Genomic DNA, 12278 nt, shown 5'->3' with positions numbered 1-12278 from the left:
GCATTTATTAGAGCTCTAAAAAGTAACCGCTGATCAATTGGAGATGTGACTGAAAAATATTTGAAAGTTTATGGGAACAGTTTGTTGCGTTTTAACAGAAAATGCTTTATACCCGATTCTACCGAAAGGAGCAATGAGCATACATAACGGAAAATAATAAACTTTTATTTTGTCATAAGTTTTATACTTGAGACAATAGAGATAATGGTTATCTCTATCTTACTAGGGAAATGTTAAACTTAGGTGGAGGAGATTATTTTTATATTTCAATTCTGAGTTATATTCACGTTAAAAAAAAAGGAAAGAAACATCAAGCGAACGCACACAATGGCCTATAAATGATCAGAATTTTTGGTTTAATCTCATAAATAGGTAGGTAGTCTAAAGAATTTATGAAGTGACTGACTACCCACATTTTACAAAAACAAAAAAATGCCGTCAAGTGGCACCGCTCTGTTGTACAGCAGTAGGTATCAAGTGATCCATTATAATGAATAATGAATATGTATACATTTCAGATGATCTGTCAGTCTATATCACTAAGTATATTTCCATAGTATGTTTTTTTGACGTTACTACTAAAATAATTTATTTTACTATTAGTATTACAATAAGTTGATTTAATTGTTGCTAAGAACATTGTATTAATTATTAAATTATTAATAATTAGAGGTATTTATGGTATAATGGTACAAAATATAGGTAATATCTTAAAATTAATCTACATATTTTGAAAACGTTATCATGTATAGTGAATAATCAGACAAATATGTTGTGGAAATTGTATTTATTTGCAGTTATAAGTTTTATATTAAATAGTTTGAGAAGAAATAGTTATTTTACGGATGTAAAAATTTCCACTTCAAACACTCGTGGAAATCGAATGTAACTTTCCGGTAAACTATTTTTATTGTAGGTAGAAAAAGTATGAATATTAAAATATAATAAATAAAAAAAAAATTATGTATACTATAAACTATATTAAATTTTAAAATTTTAAATACATAGAACACATGTCTAAAAATTATTAACTAAGAAACAATTTGAAAATTTTACGAATTTCCTCGTCAAACTTTTAAATTTAAATCTTTATAAAAAAATTATTATGACTATGTTTTTGATATTTTTTAATTGGTAAATAAAAATTGTACGAAGAAATTTTTATTAAGTCGCCAACCCAGTGAACATTTTTTTATTGACATCAATAAATAAAACTTAAAAAATATGAAATATTTCAAATTTCTATGAATAGCTCAAAAAAAGTCAAAATATTATTATTATTTTATTATCCATATAAAATGCTAATACAAATATTTGATTACAATTTAAAGTCTTTGCAGCAGTTATTAATTTAAGAGTTACACCAAAAACAAAAATCAATATTGTCAATAACTTACGTATTGGTGTTGTATTGAGCGGACAATCCTTCATTAATGTTGTGTTTATTTTTTCGATTATATTAAAAAACACATGGGGCTTTTAGTTTTTACTTCTCTAAAGCACAAACTAGATTAAATTATACATCAGCTATCACCCGCAAAGTTGAAGATCAAAGCGTTTTTCAATTATCTATATCATGTATATACAGACACGCACACAAACACACACAAAGAAAACACATAATTTTAAAATCAATACATATTCATCGCTCCGCTCAGGATCTAAAACACGGTTCATTTTAATTCCATTTAATATTATAGTGATGTATATGGATAGTATAACTAGGCGAATTGAGGATTGAAGAATTAGTGAGCGGAATTCGACGAACTGTTATCCGACCGATAGAACATAATTACATAAATACTGCATAACACCGTCGAAAAAAAAAAAAAATACAATTTTACAAATCGTGTTTACTGCAGATCACTAGAGATTAGAGAATTCGGCGGCGATTGATCTCAGCTACAGAACACGACGATCCGGAGGATAGAGACCCGTGCGCTAGCTGCGGTGTAGTGTGTATCGATGATCGCAATGTGTAATTTGAAGTTTAATCATGCACCGTCGGTTTCGAGTGGCCCGCGTACAAACGTACGCCTGTGTTCTCTAGCCGTGTTCATTGAACACGTTCGCGTCATCATTAATACATTTCACATGATGTATTTAATAATTTATACGAGTGTATATTTTAGTCGCTGAAATCGCGAAATCGAAGTTTATGAATCAATTAAACACTTAAATTATTTTATGTTTTACTCATATTATGTAATATAGTATATGACGTGGTTTCTGTCGAAAACATAACCCAGCCTGACTGTTGATAGCTCATTGACCTGTCTACAACGTCGATCGCAATCAACCGAGATTATGATTTTCCTGTTATTTGTCTTAAGATTTTCAAACTAATTGGTACTGTAACATAATTTAGATACTATGCAGTCATAGACAATATGTTTTCGATTTAAAAGGAAGAAAGCATAGTAATTGAAATATATTGAATAATAAGTTATCATTATTAATAACGCATTAAAAACAAATTTGTTTAATTTAAAAAATAGAAGTCATGATGGAAACTAAAGAGTGATATAGAGTGTTGAACAAAGCCGACGTAAAATTTTGTTTTACGATCAATAATAGAAAAAAACATTTGTGCGAAAAAAAAAATATTTTTTCGGCTTTATAATAAAGCGTGTGGTCATTAGATACGCGAGTTGGGCATTTCAAATTGTAACGTTCGGTAGTAATAGAAACCAAATTCTAACAATCTAATTACTTATACTGTGTTTTTGACCAGCTATTGTAGGGGTCGTGTGTAATTACTTGATTGTAACGCTAGCTGTAAACTTGGCAACGCAAACCTATGAATGGAATAAACGTAAAACAATGCGCCAAGTGCCGACAAAGTCCAACAAGTCAACAGCCACATATTTAGAAGGTTTTTGTCTACACTACAGTTTCGATGTACAATAACTAATGACAACTTCGAGAAGTGGTTTTTTGTATTTGCACGTCGAACACTAGCACTCTACACAGCAGTAGGCATGGGTAATCGCAAATGCGACTGGCGTGATATTCGTAACCAAAATAAACGATCCACTGAAACTATGGCAGCTATAAGTTTCCATGGCTTTTTAACGCGTCTCATGCCGCTTTTTGTCGATACAAAATATAGACGGTCGGGATACTGTGGACGTGACACCGTCCGTGGGGATCCTATTGAACTCTTATACCGCATATTGTATAGATGTACCGTGTACGAACCGTCCCGTGAATTGTAATGGAAAATGTTTTTATAAACGCTTCACGATGACCTGCAGAAACGGGGCAAAGCGCTAATATAACATAACGACTTTATATGATATTATACAGAGTGTTTCGATTATTTCATACAATAATCGATTATTACGTCGTCAAACTTTGTAATGACCATCACAGAGGCGGGAGCGGGGGTAGTTATAAATATCAAAACACTTTTATTATCTTTCGAGTCCGTTAAATCTGGACGTCAACAAGAATGATAAGTATACAGTAGAATCCGCTTATTTGGGACACCGCATAAAGGGGACAACCGCTTGATAGGGACAGATTGGCAAAGTCCCTAACGAATGTATCGGTTCATTAGTTAGTCGGATAATCGGGACAGTCGGATAATGGGGAAAAATAGGTCGCCGCCCGGCCAATGTGTCCCAATTAAGCGGATTCTGCTGTATAGACGAAAAATATCAAATGCATTTTATAGATTTTCATTTTGGTAAAAATCACAAACACCGAGTGTTTCGGGGCAGTGGAAATCACATATTGTTCTAACATAATACGTTTTTCGTAATCTTAAGTTAAATGCAAATCATATTTTTTATAAGCGTCACGTGGACACTCATTTGGTTCGGCCGATACTGCCGTCGGTCAGCCGCCGAAAAAATAAAAATAATTTCTTTACCGGAAATACGACTATAGTCGTCGTATAATGTTAATCGTTTTTTTCGTCAATTTTTACCGTTTCGTTCGTTTGTTTTGCAGCGACAGCGGGACACCCGTCGCGCGGGTGCACACCAAGCAGCCATGGCAGCCATGGCCGTCTCCGCGAACGGCACGGACGTCAACAACTCCGACAACGTTTACGAGCCTTACTCGAACCGGCCGGAGACGTACATCGTTCCCGTGGTGTTCGCCATGATATTCGTCGTGGGCGTGCTGGGCAACGGCACGCTCGTTTTGGTGTTCATCCGGCACCGGAGCATGCGCAACGTGCCCAACACGTACATACTCAGCCTGGCGCTGGGCGACCTGCTGGTCATCATCACGTGCGTGCCGTTCACGTCCACCGTGTACACGGTCGAGTCGTGGCCGTACGGCGAGCTCATATGCAAGCTGAGCGAGGCCACCAAGGACGTGTCCATCGGCGTGTCCGTGTTCACGCTGACCGCGCTAAGCGCCGAGAGGCGAGTGCAATATTCGTTGAAATTTATTTTTTTTGAGGACAGGGCCAAAAAGAAATGTCTTAATATGTACGTTAAAAATGCGGACGCACCGCAGCTCCTCGCGAATAAAAATATTCTGTGAATCCGTAGTCCCGCGTGCACCGTATTTCCGCACGATCGAAAAAAAAAAAAAAAAAAGAACGCTCCGCATTCCAAAAAATATTTTTAACACCAAATGTCCGCGTGCCACAAAATAAATTAAGACATCGCTACATCGGTGTAAACCAAGTTGACATCAAACTATTATATCTGCGAAGCCCGTGACTAATCATTATTGTGTATACCGATTTCGTTTCCCGTGTCTTCGTGAGTCGACGAATCGACAGTGATCACAAACCAGTTCTTTAACTAGTAGTCGCTCAAAATATTGTTATTTAAAACTATTGAATTATTACAAATCTATTTGATTGAGTGAGTTTTTCATGCCAAATTTGCTGATTTATTTACTTCAGCACGTCCAAATATTGCAGTTTTTATTGAAAATGTATTAGCTACGCGGACGGATTCTTACATACGAATGAATTCTCTGCCAATAATAATGAAAGTAATATTATTAGAACTCAACAAATGTATGAATAAAAAAATACATGCATTATGATTCATATTGTACATTAGATAGTTACATTTTATTGCACGGGCACGCCTCCCACCGCCATAAATGAATTCTGTGTAAGCCACTCATCCGAATATTTGGTATTTGAAGCTAGTACTTTTTCAAACCAATATATCATTTATTCGATCAAGTATATTACGAATTGCTGTTATCAATGAACACTCTTGAACCCATTATCACATATCGATTCCATGGCCATTGTTACGATTTCAATAGAAATATAGAATACCTCTCGTAAACGCACACTGACCTCTACAGCAGTTATTTTTAGGATTTCGAGTATAATATCATTTACAAATTATATACAATATATATATATTGTAATGGAATAGTATATTTACCATAAGTCTATAAATATTCACAAAATTACTTTCATTCAAATTCGCATTATTTATAAAACTTAATTACATTTACCAAAGTAACTGTTTTGTTATTATTACCTATAAAAGAAAATATTTACGATTTGTAAACGTACATAAATATGCAATATGAGTAAAATGGTTTAATAATAAATATGTGATTTGTTAACTCGTGGGAAGTGGTGTCCAGTGAAACTAATAAATAACTTTCAATTTTACGTTTATATATTAATTTTAAATTTATTCTATTTCATACGTACGTATTTTACCCTTTTTAGTATAAAAAATATTGTACAATTAAGTTATTAATAAAAGCCATCGAACTTATTGAAAAAGATTGTTTGTTATTAACTTATTACATTTAATCGTTAAGCAATAAAAGTAAAAATGTATAAAATTAATTTAAATTACTGCAATGGTTCGTTTTATATGAATTAAAAATAAAATAATAAAAAAACTAACATTATGTTGTGTTCACAAATAATCAATACATTTAAATATTTAATATAATTTATGTTTTTACAACAAAATGGCTATATTTTACTGGTTAAAAAAAGAAATGTATATGAATACGTATCATATTATCCAGTAATTTGTATTTATACTCCATCATTATAATATTTAATTATATTTGAAATATACATTAATTATAAAATGTGAATTTAAAATGTAATTGTTTCTAATGATTTCATGAGTATTAATATTCTTAGAAAATTTTAAATATATTTTACAAATTTTAGAATATATCGGTACAAAAACATAGAATCGTTAAAAAATTAAAATAATAATACCGTCCTCAAATGAAGTGGTTTTCAACGATATTTTCTAAATAAACAAATAAAATGGCTAATAACTAAGGAGAAATATATGTGCATAAAGTATAAATTATCTTTGTGATAAATCAAAATGACAAAATGTTCACTCACATGTACCGTTATTTGTATTCGTACTGCACTTGTTGTGGCATTTTCATTTTAGTTATTACTCAAACATGCACACAAAAAATAATTCTCTTTGAGTGTATAAAATTTAATTTATTGTTTTTAATTCGTTCTAACTGATTTCCCTTTTTCTATGAATCGTGGTATGAACGCAGAACGATTTTATAACGAATTATAAGTGTTTCATATAATCATAAATCGATTCAAGTGAAATATAATTAAATAAGATATTTGCATTGTAAATATAGTAGGCTGTAGTTATATTATATTATAATGATCTAGCAATAATTGATAATAATAATTAATAATACACTTGAATAAAATAAGATCAAATAACGTTTAACTGCGTTTATAAAAAATCAACCTGCAGTCTCGTTCATAAATTAGAATGAAATTATACTGTGAAAGTCGGAAATGATTAGCACGTGATACGTATTGGTTTGGAGTATAAAATTTTGTAATACTACAATATCTTAAATAAATCAATAAATATCAATAAATTAACTGTTTTTATAAGTCTTTAAATGTCTTATTTTTTTGTTAGCAAAAAAAATATCTAAATAAATAAAATAGTTAATTTGAAAAAAACTGGAAAGTATAGTTGCGACTTCCTTGGATAACGACTTGTATTTATGGACATTGCCACATTGGACATACTTAATATTATAATTGTTATAATTCTAAATTGTAATATAATATAATACGGTTGATTCGAGTTTATGTTATAATCGTTAATAATATCGGTCGTGAACACCTATGGATAACCATAAGTCCATAACTTACAATGGTAACGTCTAAATAATATATTATATAACCACTAACTGTTCCTAGCTGTGTACTTGAAAATGCATCCGTGTTAAATTTGGTTGCATAATGCTAACATTTAGCGTGATGTGTGTGGGTGAACAATATTTTTGGTTTTCTGATTTGGTGTTTATGACAGAATATCAACTTTACATAATATTATTATATTCGATAAACTTAATAATAATTGATAAACGTGTGTTTATTTTAATCTGTATTACAAAGGTGACACACAAATCGTTAAAATAATTGTATTCATCATAAGTCGAACACTTGGCATTGCCCGTGACAAAAACTCGTGGTAACTCAATATGAAAGCAAAGTTTTTTAAATTCAAGTTACCCACATTAACAGTTAAAATATTTTGATTATCTGATTTTCCGTTAAACACGAAATTTCCGAAAAGATAATACAGAGAAGATTATATTTATCGAGTCTACGCGTTGAGCTACGTGTTTAATGCGCGACTTTGACCGAACGTAAAATACGAGTCGAAAATTTATTCGCAATAACAACGAGTCGACAACTATTTTATTTTCAATAACCAATGGCTCTCTTTACAAGAGCAAAAAATAATCGTTTTTCGCGATCCGAAAAATCACTACGCGAGTCACTGTTTAAAATACGAGTTTCGCAAAATCACTTCTCAGTTGACGTCCCCTACCCATAAACTACTAAACTGCCAGCTAGACGTCAGCTCGATGGGGCGTCCGGGTTTTCGTGCGTTTAGCGGGTTCATCGCTTTTATAAGTGTACTAGTATTTTTATAATACGGTGTGTTTTCTATTGAGGCCGTTCGGTAAACTACTGTTATAAGGGCGACGAGATATAATAACCGATAGTTTATGCTGTAGACACACATTACGGTCGAGGACGACATTGAGTTTTACGACGATAATAACAAATTGTTTTTATTTTCGTTTATCGTACAGGTACTGCGCCATCGTGAACCCCATCCGCCGGCACGTGTCGTCGAAGCCGTTCACTCTGATGACCGCCGTGGCCATATGGATACTGGCCGTGGTTCTGGCCACGCCGTCGGCCACGTTCTCGCACCTGGCCACCGAGCTGATACCCAACACGAACGTGACCATCGTGTACTGTTACCCGTTTCCGAAAACTCTGGGCGACGGGTACGCACGCGGCATGATCATGTTCAAGCTGCTCGCGTACTACGTGGTGCCGCTGTTCGTGATCGGGTGCTTCTACCTGCTGATGGCCCACCACCTGATGGTGTCCACGCGCAACATGCCCGGGGAGCTGCAGCACGCCGGCCAGTCGGGCCAGATCCGGGCCCGGAAGAAGGTGGCCAAGATGGTGCTGTCGTTCGTCGTCATATTCATGATCAGCTTCCTGCCGTACCACGTGTTCATGGTGTGGTTCCACTTCAATTCGAACTCCCGCGACGAGTACGACGACTACTGGCACGCGTTCCGCATCGTCGGCTTCTGCTTGAGCTTCATCAACTCGTGCGTGAACCCCGTGGCGCTGTACTTCATCAGCGGCGTGTTCCGCAAGCACTTCAACCGGTACCTGTTCTGCTGCTGCCCGTTCGCCCGGTCCGGCCCGGCCGCCGTCGAGTCCACCATCCAGGACATCAACCTGACGCACGTCAACAGCACGTCGTGCAGGCGACACAACTCGGTCGTCACCAGCCACGCGACCACGCTCGGCCACGCCACCTGACGGGCGGCCTGCGGCAGCAAGCCCGTCACCAACGGCAAACGCCCGGAAGACTGCAACGTCGTCTGACGACGATAACGCGCTGATGACGAGGTCGGCGCGCGCGGTGTAGACGATCGCGTGGCACACGACGAACGCGGGTGTTCGTCTGCGGGTAACGTTTGCGATACTATCACAGATCTTTACAATAATATGTCTTTATATATATATATAAATATATTCAGGTAATGATAAGACACTCGCGGTGAAGCAGTGGCGTGCTCAGTTTTTTCGGTGTAAAGGGGCGTGTTATAACAAAAAAAAAACCATCGCATACTCTTGCATTTGCCGGCAGTTGCTATGATTAATTATAATAACAATACATCATTAATCGTGTGTATGAGGGTAATATTTGTACAATATTATGTGTAAGTTATTAATAATACATCTTGACAAGATGGCGGCAAGTATGCTTTCATCGCCTCGTCACATGATAATTACCTGTATTACAATATGTTATCGTTATCGTCCAACTCATTAATCTATATTATATGTAATAATAAAATAAAAAATTCACGCCGAAAAACTATTGAAAACGCGAGTTCTTATTTCAACAATAAGTTCTACAGTTTTTTTCCTAAGCGACGATACACCCTTCCCAGTGAGCACGTCCCTGGGGTGACGATAATTTATTCAAATGCACTTCGTTCGTACGAGTAGTATAGGTACGTCGTGTTATCACGATTTGTGGTGTACAGTTAGACGACTGCTGGCGGTAGATTTCTCCCCGTTCCAATTCCGATTGCAACTTAATGTGAAAAGTGTGACGCGTCAACTGAATGTATGAAAATATATATTTATACGCCTACGTGATGTGGAAAAGCCGCTTCACCGAGGTCAGTCAATCACGGCATGTTATCATCAAACGCATGTTTTATTCAACCCCTCCCCCCCAAACCGCAAATGCACCGTCTGTTTTTATAATATTATGATCTGTGATACTATCGTTATTCGTTAGTAAACGATGACGACGACGACACGCCCTCACCACCACCGCTGTATATTACGAGTATCATACAAAAACGATTTATTTTTCAATGTTGGTTTTTCCTTTTTTCTTTCAGCACAACTTTCTTCCCGAACTCGACGACACGAGTAATGTTTGCGCATTACCACCACTGCCCACACCTACATCCACACAAATTGTTCCTCCGAATCCATTACCATAGATATAATACGCTTATACCTACGTACAATATAGATATATTCGCAGTAGGTGTACCGACGGCTTTAAGATAAATTATCTCGTCCGACAAGTTTCCAACTATAGTCCTACGACTGCGCGTCGTTACTCGGGCGCATAAAATACGATATAATATTATATCAGTGATATCGGCTGCGGTAAGTATTTCGATTCGTGTTAAACGATAGATATTATAATATACTGTATTACATCGGCTTATACTTTGACCGGTTACATGGCTTCAAATTCTTTCTTTGCACACGTCTTACTACTCTTACTTATAGCTTAACTTCTAAGAATTACATTATGTGGTATATTGTATATATCGCACACTACGCGTCCCCATCGTTTTATTTCAATACAATCAATTGCGTATGTTATCCAAAATTTAAAAACTTTTTCGAATGATGACTAAGATTCGGTTATTGAATATCGACTGACCGATTAATGATATTATATTGAAATACTTATCATTGACTTACACTTTGGAAATTATTTAAACTACATAAAATATTGCGAGTATATCACTGAATAATGAATAATCAACAATTATAGGTACCTACGACAAAATATAAATTTAAAGAGTAAATAAATAAGTACGATACATAAACATTTATCCAAAATAAAATTACTCACTTGGTTGATTATTATAAAATACTTTTTTGAAATATTAGAATGCTGATTCACAAAAATATGTTGTTAATCAACAATAAAGATTTTAATATTTAATGTAACTAGCAAACATCCGTAGCTAACATCTCACCTAAAAATGTCTATAATACGACTGTGTTCGTATTTGACGTTGGAACTTTTATATTATTATATGTAATAAATATAACGGCAAATTCAAAAATTAATAATTTATCAAAAAAATATATAACTTATTGTTTCTAAAAAATAATAATTGTATAAATTAAAGTCAAAAATTTACTTACTTAAAAACTTTTATTCAACAACTAATTTTTAGAGTATTTTATATTTTTATTTTATATACATATTATTGTAAATCATGCATTTTATAAACCTTTGACCCACTTAAAAAAATGTTCAACAAATAATATGTAACAAATACTATACTGGTTGCACACTAAGTAATAATATTTAGTAGTTATAAAAAATATACGTCATAATATTGTATATTTTTATTTATTTTTTTAGACTAAGCTATTTCATAAAATGTATGATAATATTTTCTATGCTTACTTAACTATATTTAGAATGCAATATTTAAATAAGTATAAAAAACATTTAAATATATTAATGTACCTACGTGTTGCGTATAAATATATTTATATTATATTACTAATTATTTTAGATAAATACATTCAGTTTTTAGTATACCCAAAGTATAAGATTTATTATATTTTATTGTTATATAAGTTATAAATTATATTACAAAAGACTACGCAAATGTTAACCATATAATTAAAATTAAATAAACAGTATTATTTTTTATTATATTTTAATTTTAAAGTAATATTTACTTCTAAATTTTAACGATAAAAAACGGAAAGTTATTTTTTAAGGTTCCATTCTTTATTTAAAATCAATTATCAAATAGATACTGCACATTTGCAATAGGTACCTACTGTTTATATTTCAAAAAATAATTGTATAACTAACACTTCTGGTTGTAGTTTTAACAAAATTAAAATTAGATATATATTTATGTTTAATGTTTATGTATTTTAATTATCATTATACTATTTATTTAATGTTATGACTAATTCATTTTGGATTGTATAACTCATTATTATAAAAAATAAACAAATATTTAATCATTAATCAAAATAAAAAAATGTAAATCAACTCAATGTAAGCTTAATTAAATTTATTTAATATAGTTTATCATAAAAATACAATTTAAGTATATAATGTTTTTCTTTGATAAACAAAAATATGGTCATTATTTTGTCATTTATATATTATAATGTATTATGTTAAGGTATAACTATTTCATTATTTTAGTTATTAATCATTAAGAAATATTATTATAAATGTATAAGTTAAGCCTTGAATACATTATTTTATAGTAACATAATTAAAATAAGTAGATACTTTTTATTTGATATATTGAAAAATTAATTATAATTTTTAACAATAATGTTCCTTATTGAATGTTAAGCTCAAGCCAGAAAAAAAATATGCGACTTGTATATAAAACAACTATTATTTTTCTTGAATTGAATTTCTTTCATTAAAAAAAAAAAAAATATTTCCTTATTTTTTTATTTTCCC

General features: G+C 32.9%; 1 protein-coding gene across 2 annotated transcripts in view; it reads left to right on the top strand.

Moving 5' to 3' along the window:
- LOC113560429 (neuropeptide CCHamide-1 receptor-like) overlaps positions 1 to 10596 on the top strand; it is a 105439-nt gene extending 94843 nt beyond the window's left edge. For both annotated transcript variants that reach the window (XM_026966294.1, XM_026966293.1), the window contains 2 exons: positions 3958 to 4379; positions 8068 to 10596. In XM_026966294.1, coding sequence (XP_026822095.1) covers positions 4000 to 4379; positions 8068 to 8821 — 1134 coding nt within the window. In that variant the 5' untranslated portion in view covers positions 3958 to 3999 and the 3' untranslated portion in view covers positions 8822 to 10596. The remainder of the gene's footprint in view (positions 1 to 3957; positions 4380 to 8067) is intronic.
- The last annotated feature ends 1682 nt before the right edge of the window (positions 10597 to 12278 follow it).

Source organism: Rhopalosiphum maidis, chromosome 4 (assembly GCF_003676215.2).
Source record: "Rhopalosiphum maidis isolate BTI-1 chromosome 4, ASM367621v3, whole genome shotgun sequence".
NCBI lineage: Eukaryota > Metazoa > Arthropoda > Insecta > Hemiptera > Aphididae > Rhopalosiphum > Rhopalosiphum maidis.
Note: the sequence above shows the minus strand (reverse complement) of the source record. Positions and strands in the feature narration are given on the sequence as shown.